This window comes from Thermobia domestica, chromosome 1, assembly GCF_964235325.1.
Source record: "Thermobia domestica chromosome 1, izTheDome1.hap1.1, whole genome shotgun sequence".
Lineage (NCBI taxonomy): Eukaryota > Metazoa > Arthropoda > Insecta > Zygentoma > Lepismatidae > Thermobia > Thermobia domestica.
This window is the reverse complement of record NC_137454.1, coordinates 135,046,580-135,070,245: the sequence shown is the minus strand read 5'-3', so window position 1 is coordinate 135,070,245 and position 23,666 is coordinate 135,046,580. Positions and strand designations below refer to the sequence as shown.

At 34.7% G+C, this 23,666-nt stretch overlaps 2 protein-coding genes across 2 annotated transcripts in view; one reads left to right on the top strand and one right to left on the bottom strand.

Annotated features, from left to right (window-relative positions):
- LOC145664569 (uncharacterized) overlaps positions 1–18,804 on the top strand; it is a 130,692-nt gene extending 111,888 nt beyond the window's left edge. The window contains exons 9-11 of the mRNA XM_081731389.1: positions 11,765–11,979; positions 12,952–13,148; positions 16,631–18,804. Coding sequence (XP_081587515.1) covers positions 11,765–11,979; positions 12,952–13,148; positions 16,631–16,801 — 583 coding nt within the window. The 3' untranslated portion in view covers positions 16,802–18,804. The remainder of the gene's footprint in view (positions 1–11,764; positions 11,980–12,951; positions 13,149–16,630) is intronic.
- Positions 18,805–20,837: 2,033 nt separating this feature from the next.
- LOC145664509 (uncharacterized) lies at positions 20,838–21,476 on the bottom strand. The gene has a single exon (XM_081731269.1). It carries the CDS (start codon positions 21,474–21,476, stop codon positions 20,838–20,840), a length of 639 nt encoding a protein of 212 aa, XP_081587395.1.
- Between the last annotated feature and the right edge of the window lie 2,190 nt (positions 21,477–23,666).

Here is a 23,666-nt window from a genome sequence, read left to right as displayed (position 1 = left end):
ACAAATATTTCAGTAAAAGAGGAAAATTTATTCAAACTTTTTGAATACTTATTTATGGGCGAAATTTGGTTCCCGTGGAACTTTTTAAGAGTTTGAAGGGCCGCCATTTTGAACATTTTCATCTGATTATTCTGGTTAACGAACTCATCAAGATATTTCAACAATTAATGTTTGTGCCAAGTTTCGTCTCAATCCGCTGAAAATTAGGGTGGTTATGGCATTCACAAATAGCGTTATATGTATATACAGATAGATAAATAGACACACAGAGGGAGAGAGAAAAAGTGTTTTTCTCCCTTCTCGCAGCTATGGTGCGTCCGAGCTAAACCGGGCCCCTTTGCAAAACGTATTGACGAGCCTAACCTAAACACAAGCCTCTTACTTGCTAACGTAGAAACGTGGTCGGGAGGTGTAAGGCATGTAGAAATTGTATTTTTAGTAACCATGAGTATGGTCGACTTCCATCTTTTTCTTTTTACTTTTTGCAGCTACATCGGAACGTTCAATTTTTATTCTTCACTAATTGCAAATGGCGTTTACATTCAAAATATGAGGAATTTTGGTGGCATTTGTTCGGATATTCTTCTCTTTCGAAATGAAGACAAGAACAAAACAATACGCAAAAACAAAAAGTATTATCAGTACTAAACATTACCAATAATAATTGCTACGAAAAACTAAATACGACCTCTTTTACCATCTCTCATGAGTTGTATGTATTATTAACAAAAATTTTTAAAAATGTCCTTGCCGAGGATCCGAACTTGCGTCCTTTGCATTTGTAAGCCAGCACCTTAACAACTGCACCAAGCTCATGGCATGGTGAACGTTTAGTTGTCGGCGTATTTTTGTCTTTGTGTTTTTTTGTTCCCACTTCGACAATTTTTACTCTTTTTTCTAAGTTTAACAGTTGTATCTGGCTTTCTCTTTCGGTGTCGTCCTTTATTTACACTTTGCACTATTCGTATTCACAGCTTGTGCTCCTCTGCAATGTCTTATTCAGATTAAACTTTTCTTTTTGCCCCTCAGTAAATATTTGATTGATTTAATTCTCATACTCTCCACGGATGGAGCGCAGGAATGCCAGACTCGAAAAATAGGTGTACATTTACTTTCCTGACAGATCATACTAGTAAAAGGACAATGTTAAATTAATAGCAATGCTAATCGTGAAACCGCAATTTGATGTTTAAGCAACCCAAGGTGGCCGCGTAGAAAAAGGGGAATGAAAGCTTAGGTCAACGCAATAAACTTTCCCACGCCTATTTTGTAAAATTAAGTTATATTTTGCTGTAGATGTTACTGAAAGTAGTAATGGGGCGACTTGGCCTCACTTTTTGGCCCCTGGGTCCCTGCCTCAGGACCCATGGTCCCTGGCCGGGGTCAATGACCTAGGGGTACCTAGGACCACCCCCTCTAAATTTTGGCAGGGGTACCTTGGCCCACCCACCCAAATTTTGGCAGGGGTACCTAGGACCACCCCCCTTAAATTTTGGAAATTGCCAAATCTAAAAATTTGGTGTGGTAGCCTAGGACCATAGTATGTACATCTATCAGTATTGGGTGTCTATGTCGTTCCCTTTTATGGGTAAAAAATTGCCAAAAATTTAAATTTCGGAGGTTTTTGACCTAATTTATCCCCTTTGATGAGGTGTTATTACCCTATATAGTTATATGGGCGTATACAGGGGTCCATTACCTTTCATAACATATGGGTATATTAATGCACCCCTTTAAATTTTTGGGAGGGGTACTTTGGCCCACCCCTTCAATTTTGGAAATTGCCCAATTTCAACATTGGGTATTATAGTATAGGACCCTAATATGTACTATGATAAATTTGGGTGGTCCACCTCATTCCCTTTTAGGGGTACATAGGACCACCCCCTTAAATTTTGGAAATTGCCAAATCTAAAAATTTGGTGTGGTAGCCTAGGACCATAGTATGTACCTCTATCAGTATTGGGTGTCTATGTTGTTCCCTTTCTTGGGTAAAAAATTGCCAAAAATTTAAATTTCGGGGTTTTTTGACCTAATTTATCCCCTTGGATGAGGTATTATTACCCTAAATAGTTATATGGGCGTATACAGGGGTCCATTACCTTTTATAACATATGGGTATATTAATGCACCCCTTGAAAAATTTGGGAGGGGTACCTTGGCCCACCCCTTAAGTTTTGGAAATTGACCAATTTAAACATTGGGTATTATAGTACAGGACCCTAATATGTATCATGATAAATTTGGGCGGTCCACCTCGTTTCCTTCCAGGGGTACAAAATTGCCAAAATATAAACGTAAGCAATACGTTATACCACGTGTTTGGTTTTTGGTCGATTTTATCCCCTTTGATGAGGTGTTATTATCCTATATAGTTATATGGTCATGTATAGGGGTTCATTACCTTTCATAAGATATCGGTATATTTGTACACTCCTTTAAAAATTTGGGAGGGGTACTTTGGCCCACCCCTTAAATTTTGGAAATTGGCCAATTTAAACATTTGGTATTATAGTACCGGATCCTAACATGTATTATGATAAATTTGGGTGGTCCACCTCGTTCCCTTCTAGGGGTACAAAATTGTCAAAATATAAACGTAAGCAATACGTTATACCACGTGTTTGGTTTTTGGTCGATTTTATCCCCTTTGATGAGGTGTTATTATCCTATATAGTTATATGGTCATATATAGGAGTCCATTACCTTTCATAAGATATGGGTATGTTTGTACACTCCTTTAAAAATTTGGGAGGGGTACTTTGGCCCACCCCTTAAATTTTGGAAATTGCCCAATTTAAACATTTGGTATTATAGTACAGGATCCTAACATGTATTATGATAAATTTGGGTGGTCCACCTCGTTCCCTTCTAGGGGTACAAAATTGTCAAAATATAAACGTAAGCATTACGTTGTACCACGTGTTTGGTCTTTTGGCCCAATTTATCCTCTTGGATGAGGGCCTATTACCTTATATGGTTATATGGTTATGTATAGGGGTCTATTCCCTATCATAAGACATAGGTACATTTGTGCACCGGGAGGGATACTTTGGCCCACCCCTTAAATTTTGGAAATTGCCCAATTTAAACATTTGGTATTATAGTACTGGACCCTAACATGTATTATGATAAATTTGGGTGGTCCCCTCGTTCCCTTCTAGGGGTACAAAATTGTCAAAATATAAACGTAAGCAATACGTAGTACCACGTGTTTGGTTTTTTTGTCGATTTTATTTCCTTTGATGAGGTGTTATTATCCTATATAGTTATATGGTCATATATAGGAGTCCATTACCTTTCATAAGATATGGGTATGTTTGTACACTCCTTTAAAAATTTGGGAGGGGTACTTTGGCCCACCCCTTAAATTTTGGAAATTGCCCAATTTAAACATTTGGTATTATAGTACTGGACCCTAACATGTATTATGATAAATTTGGGTGGTCCACCTCGTTCCCTTCTAGGGGTACAAAATTGCCAAAATATAAACGTAAGCATTACGTTGTACCACGTGTTTGGTTTTTGACCTAATTTATTTCTTTGGATGAGGTCCTATTACCTTATATAGTAATGTATAGGTGTTCATTCCCTATCATAAGACATAGGTACATTGATGCACCCCGGGAGGGGATTCGGTATCATAGTACATGACTCAACATGTATTATGATAAATTTGGGTGGTCCACATCGTTCTCTTTTAGGGGTACAAAATTGCTAAAATATAAACATAAGCAATATGTTGTACCATGTGTTTGGTTTTTGGCCCAATTTCTCCCCTTTGAGGAGATTCTATTACCTTATATGGTTATATGGTCATGTATATAGGTTCATTTCCTATCATAAGATATGGGTACATTGATGCATCCTTTAAAAATTTGGGAGGGGTATCTTGGCTCATCCACTCGGTTTTAGAAATTGTTTAATATAAGCATTTGGTATCATAGTACAGGTCTCCAATATGTACCACTATAAATTTGGATGGTCCACATCGTTCCCTTTTCATAGGTAAAGAACTACCAAAAATCAAATTTCGGAGGTTATTGACCTCTATTTAGCATGTTATATGGATATGTACAGAGGTTTATTACCTTTATATGTTTATGTTCCCTTTTAAATTTGGGAATTATCAAATAACAAAATTCGGTAAACGTTTTCTAAGCCCCATTGTAGATGTTGATGTTCCTCTTCTGGCCAAAGATTCAAAATTTAAATGTTATTGACCGGCTTTATTATTGAATAAGTACAGGATTTATTACTTTTTCATAAGACACAGGTGTATTTGTGTACCAATCTTAAATTTTGGAAAGGGTACATTTCTTATTGTCGTATCAATAATTGGTAATTGGATAGTATTTCATTCATTGGCTAAATCATTAGGATCACGTGATCGGTTATTGACCTATGATGGGATTAGGAGTCCAGGACATTGGTACATTGAAACTTTGTAGGATAATTTGATAATGCGTCATTGGTTTTGATTATTCCCGCCAAATATAAACGTATGCAAGACGTTGTACCACGTGATTGTGCTTGATGAGGTAGTGTACAGGGATTCATTTCCTTTGTTGTGGTACTTCTTAAGTTTGAGTACACACACACACTTCTAGAAAACAGTTGGTTCTACTCAGGTAAACAATTGACGGACATTATTGACCTTATTGAACATATAATGATATGATTAACTCTAAGACTTAGGTATATCAAGAGAAGTATTCTTTAAATTTGGGAATGGTGATAAACAGAATTTTAACATAAGGTGTGAAATTTGAAACAATACATTGAACTTTAGTCACAGCTCATAGTCTAAGATCATTGGTGGTGATTGATTTGAAATCTGATAGCTAACCTTATTGAATCTTATGACTCATAGACGAAAGGCAATACATGCTACAACAGTTTAAAATTTAATCATAAGGTGATGTAATCTGACACTAGCAAAGTTATTGTTAATGCAATTTGATTGGATGATCACTATCTTTCCTGCAATCTGATTGGTTGATCACTATCTTTCGTGCAATCTGATTGGTTGATGATTTTCAAATCTTTGCTGTATTCAGTTTTAAGTTTTGTTTAACATTTAAATATCTTGGTTTCGTTCAACATTTTGCACTCACTGATAAATATGATCAAAACCGTTTATTTGTTAATCGAATAGTTAAAAACCGGATAAAGTTTGACGGTTAACCGTGAAACGTAAAATTTTTTTAGTTTGAAATTTTTTTGCTTGAAATTTTTTGTTTGAAACTTTTCGTTTGAAATTTTTGTTTGAAAAAATTTTTGTTTGAAAATTTTGTTTGAAATTTTTTTGTTTGTAAATTTTTGTTTCAAATTTTTTTTGTTTAAAATTTTTTCGTTTGAAATTTTTCGTTTCCAAAATTTTTTTCTGTTTAAAAAATTTTTGTTTGAACAGTTTTGTTTGGAAAATTTTGTTTCAAATTTTTTTTGAAAATTTTTGTTTGAAATTTTTTTTTTGAAATTTTTGTTTGACATTTTAAAAGTTTGTGCACTCATTAGTAAAGAACTGGAACTGTTTAGAACTAAAACCTCTGGCAACATTGTGGTGCACGTCAGAACATGATAATGCAACGTCATCAGTTTTGCATCATATATAAGTATCGTTCGAGTTAGTATTCATGATAACGTCATCATGGCTACTTGTCTGCAGTTTCTAAACACGCGTGATGTGATGAAATCATTTACCAAAATTACTGATTTACAACAGAATGTACCTTATAGAATCTTAGCTAGCCAAATGATCCCTACAAAGTTTGGATTAAGAATCGTAGTGAAGCTTGAAAATGATAAGAATATAATTTTACCAGCAAGATATTTACCCATGGAAGCATCAAAACAAGAAGAACTGCTGCGTTTCTTAAATACTGGATCTGTATCTTTATGTTACAAAGGATTCTTGGGTCGAAGTCATCAACTTGAATTTAGTACACAGCCAGATTCGTCAGCCATTGTGATGAAATCATGAATCAGCACATTTCTTTCCAATGACGTCAGCCGTAGTTGTATGAATTTGGTTGGTCGGCATGACGTCAGCAACTGTGATGAAATCATGAATTCAAACGTCAGCACATTCCTTACCAATGACGTCAGCAATAACTATAAACCAGCAAATACAGTGTCATCCCACGAAATCATTTGAGCAAGTGCTTTTCAGGAGGAAAGATGTGTACTTCTAACGATAAAGAGTTCCTCTTCGCAAGCTATTATCCAATAAATATATTTCAAACAAAACATGTGATGATTGGTATCAGTGCTAAAACATTTGAACCTGTGATTCGATTGGGCAAAGCAGAACAATTTGGTGTACAACTGACCTGTGAAGAATGGCAAATATTATGTTCACGAATCGACCAAATGAACGATTATTTTCATGATGAGCTAAATGTGACCATAGTCAAATCATTAGGCTCAAATCATGAAGTGGTGCTGCGTACAGTCCTCGAAGAGAAGATGGTGCTGTTACGTAAAAAGAGTACATTTCATGTCCCTCGCAATAGGGTGTATCTAACACAAACGGAATGGAACAAATTCATCAGCGTATTTCAGTGTGTGAAACATGCAGTGGAAGTGTGCAACAAAACTAGTATATTCCTGAAAAAGTACTATTTTGAAAAATGTGTTATGCATATTGTACAACATGTATCTAGATATTGTGATGGTTGTCAACATCGTTCGTGGGTGCATACCTGTATTGATAAACAGTTTATTTGTGATCAAATGGACATTGAGTTTCCACCAATTGATATTGCATTAGACCTTAAAAGACTTCAACTGGAATTAAAATTATATGCTAAAGACAAACTAGTGCAAGAAGTTCAAAATACATTGTATCGACAATATCCAGAACCACTATCTGGTATGGATATATGTGGAGTGTAATAAAATGATCCATTTCAATGAATTGTGTTTTTTCATTTCAAGTACAACCCCAGGTTCTGACATGTACTATTGCACCACAATGTTGCCAGAGGTTTCTGTTCTAAACAGTTCCGGTTCTTTACTAATGAGTGCACAAACTTAAAAAATTTGGAAACGAAATTTTGAAACGAAAAAAATTTTCAAACAAAATGTTGAAAAAAAATTTTAAACAAAAAAAAATTTGGAAACGAAAAATTTCAAAACAAAAATTTCGAACAAAAAATTTTCAAACAAAATTTTGCAACAAAAAAAAATTTCAAACAAAAATATTTTCAAAAAATTTTGAAACAAATTTCAAACAAAATTCTGAAACAAAAAAAATTCAAACACAAATTTGAAACAAGAGTTTTCAAACAAAAACTTTCAAACAAAAAATTTTCAAACTAAAAAATTTTATGTTTCACGGTTAACCGCCAAACTTTATCCGGTTTTTAATTATTCGATTAACAAATAAAACGGTTTTGATCATATTTATCAGTGAGTGCAAAATGTTGAACGAAACCAAGATTTTTAAATGTTAAACAAAACTTAAAACTGAATGCAGCAAAGATTTGAAAATCAGCAACCAATCAGATTGCACGAAAGATAGTGATCAGCCAATCAGATTGCACGAAAGATAGTGATCAACCAATCAAATTGCATCAACAATAACTTTGCCAGTGTTGTAGCATATATTCCCTTAAGACTATGAGTCATAAGATTTAATAAGGTTAGCTATGTATCCCTGTACATTACCTCATCAAGGTCAATCACGTGGTACATCGTATTGCTTACGTTTATATTTGGCTGTAATAATCAATACCAATGACGCATTCTCAAATTATCCTACAAAGTTTAAATGTACCAATGTCCTGGACTCCTAATCCCATCATAGGTCAATAACTGATCACGTGATCATACTCATATTTCACAATGATTTACCCAAAGAACAATTACCAATTATTCGTATTGCTTACGTTTATATTTGGCTGTAATAATCAATACCAATGACGCATTCTCAAATTATCCTACAAAGTTTAAATGTACCAATATCCTGGATTCCTAATCCCATCATAGGTCAATAACTGATCACGTGATCATACTTATATTTCACAATGATTTACCCAAAGAACAATTACCAATTATTCGTATTGCTTACGTTTATATTTGGCTGTAATAATCAATACCAATGACGCATTCTCAAATTATCCTACAAAGTTTAAATGTACCAATATCCTGGACTCCTAATCCCATCATAGGTCAATAACTGATCACGTGATCACAAAGATTTACCCAAAGAACAATTACCAATTATTGATATGACAATAAGAAATGTACCCCTCCCAAAATTTAAAATTGGTACACAAATACACCTGTGTCTTATGAAAAAGTAATAAATCCTGTACTTATTCAATAATAAAGCCGGTTAATAACCTTTAAATTTTGAATATTTGGCCATAAGAGGAACACCAATGGGTCCTAGAAAACGTTTACCGAATTTTGTTATTTGATAATTCCCAAATTTAAAAGAGAACATAAACATATAGAGATAATAAACCATATAACGTATTACATAGGAGTCAATAACCTCCGAAATTTGATTTTTGGTAGTTCTTTACCCATGAAAGGGAACGATGTGGACCATCCAAATTTATAGTGGTACATATTGAAGACCTGTACGAAGATACCAAATGCTTATATTAAACAATTTCTAAAACTGAGTGGATGAGCCAAGATACCCCTCCCAAATTTTTAAAGGGTGCGTCAATATACCCATGTCTTATTATTGGGGATTGAACCAATATACATAACCATATAATCATATAAGGTAATAGGACCTCATCCAAGGGGATAAATTGAACCAAAATACCAAACACGTGGTTGTAGTAAAATTTGGCAATTCTTTTTACTCATGAAAGGGAACAAGGTGAACTACCCAAATTTATCATAATACATGTTAGGGTCCAGTACTATAATACCAAATATATAAAATGAGCAATTTCTAAAATTTAAGGGGTGGGCCAATGTACCCCTCACAAATTTTTAAAGGAGTGCACAAATGTACCTATGTCTTATGAAAGGTAATGGACCCCTATACATAACCATATAACCATATAAGGTAATAGGACCTCATCCAAGGGGATAACTTAGGTCAAAACCAAACACGTGGTTGTATTAAATTTGGCAATTTCGTACCCCTAAAAGGGAACGAGGTGGACCACCCAAATTTATCATAATACATGTTAGGGTCCAGTACTATAATACCAAATATATAAAATGAGCAATTTCTAAAATTTAAGGGGTGGGCCAAAGCACCCCTCCCAAATTTTTAAAGGAGTGCACAAATGTACCTATGTCTTATGATAGGGAATAGACCCCTATACATAACCATATAACCATATAAGGTAATAGAACCTCATCCAAGAGGATAAATTGGGCCAAAAGACCAAACACGTGGTACAACGTATTGCTTACGTTTATATTTTGACAATTTTGTATCCCTAAAAGGGAACGAGGTGGACCACCCAAATTTATCATAATACATGTTAGGGTCCGGTACTATAATACCAAATGTTTAAATTGGGCAATTTCCAAAATTTAAGGGGTGGGCCAAAGTACCCCTCCCAAATTTTTAAAGGAGTGTACAAATATACCGATATCTTATGAAAGGTAATGAACCCCTATACATGACCATATAACTATATAGGATAATAACACCTCATCAAAGGGGATAAAATCGACCAAAAACCAAACACGTGGTATAACGTATTGCTTACGTTTATATTTTGGCAATTTTGTACCCCTGGAAGGAAACGAGGTGGACCGCCCAAATTTATCATGATACATATTAGGGTCCTGTACTATAATACCCAATGTTTAAATTGGTCAATTTCCAAAACTTAAGGGGTGGGCCAAGGTACCCCTCCCAAATTTTTCAAGGGGTGCATTAATATACCCATATGTTATAAAAGGTAATGGACCCCTGTATACGCCCATATAACTATTTAGGGTAATAATACCTCATCCAAGGGGATAAATTAGGTCAAAAAACCCCGAAATTTAAATTTTTGGCAATTTTTTACCCAAGAAAGGGAACAACATAGACACCCAATACTGATAGAGGTACATACTATGGTCCTAGGCTACCACACCAAATTTTTAGATTTGGCAATTTCCAAAATTTAAGGGGGGTGGTCCTATGTACCCCTAAAAGGGAATGAGGTGGACCACCCAAATTTATCATAGTACATATTAGGGTCCTATACTATAATACCCAATGTTGAAATTGGGCAATTTCCAAAATTGAAGGGGTGGGCCAAGGTACCCCTCCCAAAAATTTAAAGGGGTGCATTAATATACCCATATGTTATGAAAGGTAATGGACCCCTGTATACGCCCATATAACTATATAGGGTAATAACACCTCATCAAAGGGGATAAATTAGGTCAAAAACCTCCGAAATTTAAATTTTTGGCAATTTTTTACCCATAAAAGGGAACGACATAGACACCCAATACTGATAGATGTACATACTATGGTCCTAGGCTACCACACCAAATTTTTAGATTTGGCAATTTCCAAAATTTAAGGGGGGTGGTCCTAGGTACCCCTGCCAAAATTTGGGTGGGTGGGCCAAGGTACCCCTGCCAAAATTTAGAGGGGGTGGTCCTAGGTACCCCTAGGTCATTGACCCCGGCCAGGGACCATGGGTCCTGAGGCAGGGACCCAGGGGCCAAAAAGTGAGGCCAAGTCGCCCCATTACTACTCTGAAGAATCTATTTTTGAAGAAAATCTTCGTTACTTTTCAAAAATGTCCGAAAAGAATTTACGGACATTCCGAGGAAGAAAATGTCCGAGAAAAGTAGGGCCTATAGTTAGGGATGGGCACGAGCGAGTTCGCCCGAGTTTTCTTTGAAACTCGACTCGGCTCGAAACAGACATCTTTTAGCTCGACTCCAGAACTCGGCTCGTAAAATTTCATCAAACTCGATTCGAAACTTGACTCGAATTCTGGTCGAGTCGAGCCAAAACGAGCTAAATCGAGCCAAATCCTGTGTGTAGTTTCAAGTACTCTCTTCAAGTATCCTATATAGAAAATATAATTATTATCAATGATACTACTACAACAACAAATATTATTATTATTATTATTATTATTATTATTATTATTATTATTATTATTATTATTATTATTATTATTATTATTATTATTATTATTACTATTATTATTATTATTAGTTAAAACGAGCTGAACGAGCGAGCCGTTTATCAAACTCGACTCGACTCGAAGCTCGACCTCAAAAACAGGTCGAGTCGAGTTTTAGCTTGACTCGTGCCCATCCCTACCTATAGTAGCCTATCTCTTCTGCATTTTTTCCAGAAAAATAGCTTGTAGCTTATCATATTATAGGGTTGTTAACGAAATATTGATTTATGAAATATAGCATAATGGCAAAATCCTTAAAGCCATGTCTGAAATTTGCAATTTTTGTATTTTTGCCCTGCAATAAACTACCCTCACTTTTGGAGGTAAGAATAAAATTCAAAATCTCTGCTGCAGAATCTTTTAAGTTTAAAATTTGAGCTGGGTAAGTTAAAACTAAATACTAATAACAGACTAGAGAAAATTAAAAAAAATACTACATGCAGATTTTTCTTTGTTAGGATGGTTGAGAATGTATGCTATGACTCTTCAAGTTTATTTCAAAAGAGTAATAGAGAGATTGAATACCTTCAAATATGAAAAGTTAATGTTAACGGCTATAATTTGCTACTATTTAATAAAACTTTTATACTGTAATTTGGATATACTTGTTATTTATATTTGCTTTGCTTATTTCTTCACAGACGTGACACTCCAATTCAAACACTTCGTGTTCATCTTGGAGATCACGATTTAACTTCAGACAATGAAACCATTCATTTAACACGTGGAGTTCAACAGATTTTCTTCCATTCGCATTTCCATCCATTTCTATTGGCCAATGACATCGCACTCTTGCGTTTGGATAAGCCAGTGCCCTTTTCGGACAGAATACGCCCAGTTTGTCTTCCGAATCCATGTAAGTATATCTGTAAAGGAAATGCAAGTATATATTTTATTAATTTTAACCAAATAATGATGAAAGATAGGTAAATAAATGAGCCTTTAATCGTAAGGAAAATAGTTTTCTTTTATCAATACCAATATGAAATTAAGAAAATTGTAATTACTATTTTTAAAATATAAGTAAACTGTTATTAACATTTGCTCAAAAAATTAAAATAAAAGGTTTGTCCGTAGAACATTCTGATTTCTGACTAATGAAGGTTGTTTTCTACTTTAAAAACAAAATGTTTTGAGGACAGATTTAAGAATTTTGAACGTATTAGTAACATTAGTCAAGTTAGGCTAATGAACGTAATTCCATGTTGAAAAAATATTGTAATCTCCATGATAATAAACTTTATAATTATAATTATATTATTATTATTATTATTATTATTATTATTACACACTAACGAGTATAATAAATTTACAACAAAGAATTACCTGCCAATCTTTGACATTATTGTTATATTTATCTTCACTTATATGTTAGCTCTCTCGTAACTATGTGGATAGCATACGCGTCTGTGTGTTCGATATCCGGCGGGAGCTCATGTGGTTCAGATCCCACGTCAAGCTGTAGGCCCATATCTCATTTACTCTCGCTGCTGAACGGAACACTAAACTCAAATCAAATCCAATATATGTTAACCAATATGAACAAAGTACATATCTAGCTTGATAGACATAAAATAAGTTCAACTGTGCTAACTTGCTCTGTTGATATATAATTTATTATTATTATTATTATTATTATTATTATTATTATTATTATTATTATTATTATTATTATTATTATTATTATTATTATTATTATTGAAGATAATAATAATAATAATTTGTAGCCTACTGTACTGTTATATATTAATATTTTAGAAGACCTGTATTTTTGTCTATGAGCTGTTCGTAGCACTCAAAATAAAACTTATTATTACTATTATTTCAGCTGAATCGTATACAGGTAGACAAGCTGTAGTAGCTGGCTGGGGCATAACCTCTTTTCCCATGGGAGAGCCGAGTCCTATTCTTCAGAAACTGGATGTCGTGACTCTTTCTAATTTCCAATGTTCTAGCATTATTGAAGAACCAGTGGGACTTGGAATGATATGCGCTGCACCGGAATCCTTACAAGGAACTTGCTTTGTAAGTTCTTTTTGTTTATTAGAAAAAAATCAAACTTTTTATTACTGTTTTTCTGTTTTGTTTGCAAGAAACTCATATAGTTTCTTTTCACGCGATGGTTTATTGTGTTCTTTTTTTTTAAAAAAAATCCAAAATTCGGTTCAAAAAGTTTTGTCCTTTTAAGTGTATAAAATAGAAAGTACATGATTTGCAAACTTTTTCTATTTTTCTTTCCTCTGACTATGCTCTCTATATTTTGAAATCTACAAGGACATTCGTAAATAACCAATAAATGGCATTATTATATTTTCGAGATCTGTATAGCTATTGTTATCCATTAACTAAAGAATTGTATAGATTCAAGTATTGTAACCCAAATATCTTCTACTAGTATCTTGTCAGGAAGAAGCAATTTATACCATCTTAATTTTGTATTCGTACGACACTTCGATGCTGTTTTCCTATAAATTAACTTTAGATCCTAGATAAATGTAGCTAAAGAGAATAGACAATATAGAATAGAATAGACAATATACTTATACTTGAGAATTTTCAGGGCATACAAAGGTACAATGTCAATCACGATCTCTGTTTTACTTGTAGATTTTGTAACAGAACGTAGGAACCTTCTTTGTCCTTTGCTGATCCCTCTTTTAAAATGAAGCGATAATCTTCGATTTCTCCGTTACAAAGTGAAATACGTAGCTCATTCGGAATTTCAGATCTTCGTATTATAGACATTTGAGGATCAAATTTTATATTTATTTTTGTATTTTACAATACATTACGTTACATAAAAGGGTATATATATACAGTAAGCCAAGAGTTTAAGCGCAAAACTATATATACAGCGAGAATCACAGAGCGATAAACTTGCTCATTCATGCTTCCAAAATCTTAGCAAAAAATCTATAGAAGATTGAAAGGCAAGGCTGAAAAAGTACTAGCAGAAGATCAGTTTGGTTTCAGGAAGAATGCTGGAACGAGGAATTTACAGAAGAAAGAATTCGAGTGGTAAAAACACTTCATGTAGCATTTGTAGACTTGAAAAAGCGTTTGATAATGTAGAATGGAATAAAATGTTCAAGATTCTGGAAGAATCGGGAATTAACTATAAGTAGTAAAGAATAATATATAACCTAATTATACAAAGATCGAAAGGCAACAATTGAGGTAGAAGGAGAAAGAGGGGAAGCAAGAATTCTGAATTAGGATCGGGAAAGATGCTCACTGTCATCAAGTTTTGTTTAATCTCTACATTAAAGAAGCAATAAAAGAAATCGAGAACATTCACAGCCCACCATAGACAGAAAATACAAAATCTTACTAGATTTCCACACGATATCGTGCTATTATAGAGGAGTCATCAGGAGATGGTCCCTGAAATTTCTTATAACATGAGGGGAAAAAATGCAGCCTCTATTTTTGTGTTAGTGGTACCAACCACAATCACTTTGATTACACCATTAAGAAAATTTGCCATTATAGGTGCACCGAAAAAGCCTTGACACTTGAGTAGTAGAAACGCTGCTAAGAGCTATCAGGGACCTTCTCTTGCTGGCCTCCCTATAGTTGAAAGTGAGAAAAAATTATAGGCAGATCTAAACGGAATGCAACAAGTGCTTAATGGCAAATCCAACATAATGATCATAATGAACAGCAAGAGTAACACAGTAGTTGAGATGCGTAAGGAAAGAAACAACAAGAAAAATGAAGATCAAATTAGGAGACCACTTGGTGGAAGAAAAGCAGGAATTTTCTACTTCGGCAGTAAAATAATCAACGATAATATTTAGAAACAAGATGTAAAATCAAGAATAACTCAAACGAAGAAGGCAGTCGAAGGAAAACAACAATATCTAACCAGAAATATCGAGATAAAACTCATGAAAAGGCTTGTGAAAGGACATGTATGGAGTGTGACATTGTATGGATGTGAGACATGGACTCTAGAAGAAGAGGAAAAGTAAAGAATGAAAGCCTTCGAAATATGGTGCTATAGAGGGATGTTGAAAAGTAGATTGCGGATAAGGTATCAAAAAGGAAAGAGTATTGGAAATGGTAGAGAAAAGAGGAGTATACGGAAGAATATTTCGCAAAAAAAGAAAAAAGAAAAAGAAAGAAAGAAAGAAAGAAAGAGGATGATTGAACACATTATGAGACATGGAAGAATCACGCTATTAGTTATGAAAGGAATGACATAAGGAAAATTACTTAGAGAAGGGCCGTGATTGAAAAATGTGAACCAAATAATACAAGGTGAAGGAAAAAAAATGTACACGGAAATTAAGTCTGGCTCAGAATATGAAAAGGTGGAAAGCAGCGACACATTAATCGAAAGATTGTTGATCTGAGAAGATGAAGTTATTCATTTAAAAACAATGTAATGTAATATTATAAGCCAGAAATAATGGCGAGGAATCCCATGTGCTGGCCACACATCGTCCAACGAAAAGTATATTTCCCGATCATAATCCTTCATACAATGTAAAGCAAGGAAGTGTTTGGTTTATATGATATGATATAAATGATGGTTTATATGATATAAATGATAGAAGAGCCATAGTGGCGCAAACGGTAAGGCGCCTATCTACTAACCGGATGGCCCAGTTACGATCCAGTAAGAGAGGGATTGTTTTCTCTCCTTCTATCATTGTTCAAATGACCCTTTGATGTTGAGCCAGTCTCTACTAAATGAGTATCTGGGGAAAACTGTGGGGAGGTAAAGATGGCCTGAGGTGACCATATTACCTTCTCTAATTAGTCATGAAAAATGTTACCTTCACACCGTCCATGGACAGCATTGTTGGTTCCGAATGGGAAATATACATTTACATTTACTTTTTTAAAAATTGCAAATGATAGGACTAAATTGTCATATCGTAATTCTTGTATTAATTTGCCACCTTCCTTTCGTAACTACAAAATAATAATGATGGTCATCATAACAGTTCTACAAATTCATCTGCAAAACAAGTACAAAATGTCACCTTGAAATGTCTGTAATATACGAAAAACCAAAGCCGGAATAAGCTATCTCTACTATAACGATCATTTGAAAAAAGAAGTTCGAAATTTTAATATTTTAATACATTTTCAGGAAATTTCCCAGGAGGATAATTATTACATATGATATATAGTGAAAACACGCTAGCGAGATAACAAATTTTGGGTTTTGGTAGAGCTGCAATTCTCTATTTCTGAACCCTTCATATCAAAAGTCAATATGTGTCTAAAACCTCGTCTTCCTTCCTAAAAACTTCTAGCTTCGTCTTCCTTCTTCTTCAGCAGACGTGATGGTTTAGTGCTACACAGCACTTCATCTATGATAAATTCATATAGTGCATAACATCCTATCGGTAGGTTTTCTCGGGCTATCCCATTTACTCACACTTTCTCATTCCATTAATTCTTCCATCATTCATAATATTAAATATCAGTTTGTTTTACCTTGCTGCCGCGAAACGTTAAAATCAAAATTTTCTTTATTATTATAATTACAGGGTGACAGCGGTGGTCCACTAATAGTAGAAGAGGATGATGGAAGCGAAGTTGTGATTGGATTGGTTAGTTTTGGAGTTACAGGATGTGCCGTTATACCAGCCTTTCCTGATGTTTACACGCGAGTCTCTGAATACCTCACATGGCTGGACGTGAATGCTATATCCCTTTGATGAAAAATAAATAAATAAAATTAAAACTAATGAAGTTTTACATACATTTTGTGTCATTCTATTGTTATTGTAAATAATAATTGTAATAATAATAATAATTCTGAATTTTAAGTTTCTCAGTACTATCGTTTCAAGTTAGGAATCTTGACTACCATGTTCTTGTTGTTATTAGGGCAACCAGAATTATGTTCTAGGATGGAACCAGTCGATACCATTATCTAATAGAAGGCATGTCAATAGATCAAAAGTTAAATAAGCCCAGTATAAATGGGAGAAAAACTTTTTATTAAAAATGAACTGTACACATAATACTATAATACTACCATCCAAAGGCAAAAGGACGTCTCTACAGATTTGACCGAAATTGGGTTAACATCAGGCAAATCATATGACTATGGAACATTAACTGACTAAAGCAGAAAACTATATTTATAATATTGATGACATTATTAGAGCCTTTTAGCTAAATGGAAAATTGTAATTTTCTCAAAACGGTTTTTCAGTAGATACGGGCTTTTGCCTTTGGACGGTAGAGTAATAGTAATTGCAACGAAAAAGAAATTAGGAAATACTAACGAAAATAAGATTGTTTCTTATGGTAAATTTAATTTTAGGGGACTGTTACCGTAGGTGTTACCTGCGCTGATTGTTATTATTTTTTTCTTATTACCACAATAATTTAATCAAAATGTGATACGATTATATCTCTTACTTAAGAAGTTTAACATAAGGAATTGTCAGAACCGATAAGTTACATATTCATAAATGTTAATTATTGTGATAACTAGGGCCCGGATTTTTATGTGCTAAAAAACTGTAAAATATTTATTTTTATGTGCTAAAAATAAAAAATCCTAAAAATTAGAAAAAATATATTTAACAAAAATAACAAGGAAAAGTATGGAAAAACGCCCAAGATAAGAAAAATAAATACTGGTTTTCACCAATAGCTCCTATTCATCAGATGTCAAAATTTCGTGGGCATTGCAGTAAATTCCTAACGTCTTTTGCAAATTGCCCATCGTAAAGCCATGCCTATTATCACGGAATAATGCCTTATATTGAAAAAAGGAGTGTTCAACAGCACACGATGTTAAGCTCGCGTATTTGAAAGTGGACATATCACGAATATTCAGATCATCAACTTCACTTGTGGTTTGGCCTTCCAATACTTCAGATATTTTATACAGGGTTTTGTAGCCAATGTGTTCCTCATACAAATCCTTATTTTTTTCTTACCACTTCAGCTTTCGAAGCAGAAAGAACATTTAGCTTTCTTTCAACGCTTTGTACTTCTTTAACCGAAGTACTCAATAAATCTCCCGTATTTCTAGTTTCTTTATAGAGTGAGTCAAGAAACCAAAATTAGCAAATATGAAAGCCAAGTCACATTTCAAGCCACTGTCACTTACTAAATTTTGAACAATTTCAATGGATGGTAAGTTTAGTTTAGTTACTATAGATACAAATGGTTCTAAATTCTCCGTATACTATAGTACTGTATTAAGCCAGGTACCCCACTGCGTGATTACGTGTGTTGCAGGAAGTGAAAGATCGGGATTTGTTTGAAAAGTTCAATTCTAGTTGCTGATATATATATATTTTTCATTTGATACTAGTCCACTTTAGGATAAAGGGCTCGGATTTATGACGACGCTGTTTCTGCAGGTGGGAAATTGCTTATAAATACGATGGACAGATTCATATAACATTCTTTTCCCGATATTAATTTCTTTCGAGAGAAAGGAAAAAATAATTCGTTGTGAAATTTAGATTAAAATCACGGAAAATTTATTCTAAATATTTATTTACATAACTTTTTTTCAGAAAATATGTATTTTTATGTGAAATAAAATTTGTAATTTAACTTGCAGACTCTTAATTGGGATAAAAACCTTTGTTTTGGGCTTGTACCCTATGTGTTTAGAAAAAAATATGTTTTTACATATAAATCCGGGCCTTAGTGATAACATTGAAGAAAGGTAAATCTCAGGATATAGCTAAAGTGTAGTATAAATGTTAAAAAAATATATAGATGTATCTTCAAAGAAAAATATAACTTATTTATATTTTATACATCAATAAATTATACATTTTAATATAATGTTACTCATTCTAGACCCACAACTTCTATATGAATAACATTACATAACTCGATTCCAATAGTACGAGGGAAATGCCGAAAGTTTTTAGATCCTCTCTGACAAATCAATTTATTTACGTAAAACCTTTTACAATTTCTCAAAATAGTAAATACGTTTTTGCATTCTTAGGCACCACGAGTCAAAGTATTTTTAGAAATTAGTTTTATTTTATGGAATATCAGAAATTTCATTATTATACGCTGTGATAGAGCCTTTCTATTAAATATGTGCCCTTGTTAGCGTTGCTTCATATCGATGTGTGTTTCCCTCCCTCACGCCAATGATGAGGGACAAGTTTCTGTGACCGAGCTGTTGTGGCCGACAGCGTTGCCACATTGAAACACCTTATGTCAAGTATTATTATTACATTTCTTTAAAAAAAAGTCTATAAATGAAAAGCAATACAAATCACCTCAGTTACTTAACCAAATTAGATATTATAGACAGATTAATCTAATATTTGCAAATGATATTTTCTAAGAACAAAGAAGTTAGTTATTTTGGGCCTTATGCAAAGTCCTTTTGACGCTTTTAGTGCCGTACTAAAAATTTCGACTAACATATGTTTCCTGCAGTAGTCAGACCTTTAGTATGACGCTAATCATACGTCAAAAAGATCCTGCATAAGGCGGTTTGAGATTAATTTTGTGCTATATAAGACGAAACCCTTTTTTTTTTTCTATTCTACAATTTAACGTAGGATTCAAACTGTATGTTTCTAACCGATAATCGGACCTGAGTTTTCTACATGGCATGCGAGAACACTAAGCACTTACGGAAAAAGGTGAGAAAGTTCAGAGAAAAGTAATATTTTGTTACATAAATTGGACACGTACGTAATTGTTTAATTATTCTGAATACTATACAATCTTAATTTTTTTAGTTTTACATATCATATATTTTTGGCATGGGGAGTAAAGGTTGTTACGTGATTGCTCGAAATGAATGACGATGCAATAATTAGTGAAATGAGAAACTGGAAGGGAGCAAGAGAACACCGAGAATGCCCACAAACACGATGTCACACCATCGGCGCAAATCTGTCTTCAACATTAGGGGCAACGGGTAAGACCATACCCATAATCTTTTTATTTTATTTTATTTTATTTTTTAAGCGATGTTAATTATGAAGTTGAAAAACAATGCTGTGGAGGATCAGAAGAGCAGAGTTGTCTTCAACATTGGAAGGCGCGCAGATTTGAGGCCTATTCTGGGGAAGGGGAGATATAAGACTCATATGGTACGTGAATCTGATTTCTGAGATGAACCTGTTGTATGTTATAGTCTACATACAGCAAGGGACATCAATTTCATCTCACTTTCCTTTGTGGCAGTCGGACACAATAATCACATTTCTTCCCAAAAAACACATTTCAAATCGGATTATTGGGAGGACAGTCCCCCCAGTTCTAAGATTGGGGGACATGTTCCCCTCATCCCCTCGGGATTTGTGCCAGTGTGTCACACTATACGAACTCTCATGGTATGGGATCGAACTTGTTTGGAGGTCTATGAATTTTTAATTTTTTTAAAAAAAAAAACGTAAACTAGGGGGGTATATATAACAGTATTCACGCACAGACATACACGAACACACACTTAACGTTGTAGAGACGAAAATTACCTACGTGTACTACTGGATCTTTTTTCCCACCCTCCTTTGGATTTTACAACAATTCCCAGAATAGCTTTTGAAAGAGACACTATACACCTTATTGGAAACTTAATTTTAATATTCTCAAAAAAATTCAACTTCGTACAGCGATCGACGAGTTTTCGTATAGCAAACAAATTCCAGAAGTATGCCCGTAAATATTTAAAAGGCAAACCATTGCAATTGTCAGCTTGGCTCTCAAAAGAGCCTATTAAAAAGTCCAGAGTGAAATTCTTCATCAATGGTTCCACACCTGATAAGCTATGTGTGTCGTCGTCACTGCTGGTCTCAATTTCGTAATCGTCATCGCTGGAAAGGCTTTCATCATCGTCGTCGCTGTCAACCCCATAAGTCTTTCGACTTCTTCATTTGATACTCCATCCTGCTGCCGATACATATTCTCTAAGCGTTCAACATGCTCAACACAACACCTCACTCTTTCCTCAACAGAAACTGAACGAAATGCTTCTTCTGTCAACTTCAATGTATCTTGCAGAGACAATTCAACATTTTGTGCCGCAACTCTCTGCTTCACAATTCCCCATATCTTTTCAATGGGTGAAAAATCACAATGATATGGCGGCAATTGTATGGCAATGTGGCCGTTTTCTTTTAAAATGAGATGGGAATAGTATGTTGGATTTGGTTTATTTTTCCTGATAACTTCAATGAGTTCTATTTTCGTCATATTCTCATCGAAGGGAATATTATTTAAACGAAGCCAATTTTGAATATCTAATTTCTTCGCGCTGGTCGATGGTGGTTTGTTTATCTGATGAACGTGATAAGATGCGTTGTCCATGACAATTACACTCTCATTCGGCAGCCCTGGTATTAACTTTTCATTCAACCACTTCTCAAAATTTTTAACATTCATATCATCATGGTAATCCCCTGTTTTACATTGTGGTTTGAATATAAGTAGCGCATTTTGAACAAATCATAATCTACCCCCAGCATGAACAATAATGAATCGTGGTCCAGAACTGCTATTTACAAGAACACCATCTTCGTCTACACTTTGCCAACATTTTTAAACTTTGCAACTAGGGTGAATATACGTTTTATCTACATACACAAATATTTTCCCCTTGTTCCCTGTGTTTTTTGATATTCCTGAGGAAACGTACTCGCCATGCTACAACATCAACCCTTTCCGTAAGTTTGTAACGCTTATCTTTACACCTCTTATATTTGAATCCCATTTCGAGAAGAATTTTTTTTTTTAACGTTTTAACACAACCCTTGAATCCTATTTCCTTTTTCGCACATACAAGTATTTTGTGTAGTGTATGAACTTCTTTGTTTACGTAAAATTTATAAACAATTCTATGAAGTGCTACATGAATTGAATGATGAATGCGAAGTGAATGCAATGCTACATTTATCCATATCATCAACTTCGATAAGTTTTCTTCCTTTTTTCTTACCTGGTGTTGATAATTTCTCCCCCTCTTTGAGTGTTCGTGCCTCTCTTTTTATCTTCTTACTAAATCGTTCAGATTTATTAAGCATTTCCGCTGCTCTTTTCGTAGCATTGTCCCGAGGTAGTATCCAGGAATTGGCTTCCTTTTCCCTGTCACAGAAATCGATGACATTCCGAATTATTTCACGGGCTTCACTATGCACTGTCTTGTTAGCCATTCTAAATAGTTTATGATCTTCACTCGCCAAGATCAAACGACTGAATGACAGGTTGGCAACTTAGCCGAGGTCATTTACTTCTTCCCCCAAAGCAAAGGGAAGATTTCCTCCGCAGGAAGGCGGCGGGGGTGGAGCCGAAATGTATTTCATATATTTTCCGAGGGCACATCTGAAATAGAGAGGCTCTAGCCTCTTCACTTGTTTAAAAGCGGCCTCCTTGAAGCTTTTTCTTGAATTTTGGGGAAAAAGGTAAAGTCACACGGAATTAAAAAGTCAGGTGCGGTAGAATACGGACTTCACCTAGCTCATTCTTTAGGCTCCTGTATAAACTCAATTTTTTTCGCTATTGTGAGTGGCCGTGTAGTGTAATGAAGAAGAAAGAGACACAATGAGACTTCGGTGGGCAGATCTCCAAGTTTCAAAGATACTCAGATGGCAATAATTAGCGTACCACTCTGCTGCCACTGTACGTCGTGCTACACTACTGTCCTTAGAGAAAAAAGATGCCACGATAACTTTATCCACCTTCCGTTCTCCTTTAACTTTCAAAGGTAGAGTTTCATTCTGAAGATATCATAGTGTCGACTCTTGTTTTGTTTCGGGGTCATAGTTGTAAATCCATGATTCATCACCCGTGACGATATTACAAACGTCTTTACTTTGCTCCTGCGAAAATCTTTTATTTATATAGCGATCACTCCATGCAGTCACCTTTTTGCTCAGGCGTAAACACATGTGAGACCTAGCAAGTGCAACGCTAGGAAAGACCGAGATAATCTTTTATTATGGACTGGGCTGCAGTTGAATCAATCTTCAAAGTTGACTGAATTTCCTCGTGGCATATGTGATATGGCGATACTCTTTCACAAGATTTTGCGACATTTTATCCGTAACTGCGGTGCTAGGGCACTCAGAGCGTTTAAGTTCAGGCTCCACGTTTAAATTCCGCAAACCGATTTAAAAAATTGCACGTGAAGGAACAAAGTCCCCGAAACAGTTTTTAAAACAATCATGGCACTGTTCTCGCGTTAAACCGTATTTAAAGCAGAAAACGATCATAGCACGAAAATCACATCGCTCGAGCTCCATTTTTGCCAACTGTACAGCTCAAACTAATACCGGTATACATTTCGAGCCCTCTAATTTTCAAACAACAAACCTGCAACCTTGACCACTAGAGAGCACTCTTTCATCACTACAGAGCATACGCTTTTCACTCTTTCGCTGCCATCCTGATTTCAGTATCCCAATCCAATGTGCCATCTACACTTTTGCAACATTTAAACTTTTGCAACAAACTTGCTACATCTAGGGAAAACAGAGCACTGACCAGGCCAACACTGTGTGCCAACAGAGTGTAAAAGCTCTATACCTGCTAGAGGTCTGCGCGGACCAGAATTTTTAGCCCGGCTCCGGCTCGGCC

What these genes read in the sequence shown, in the direction of transcription:
- LOC145664509 (XM_081731269.1), bottom strand. Translation starts at nt 21,476, where the DNA reads ATGAATGTTAAAAATTTTGAGAAGTGGTTGAATGAAAAGTTAATACCA.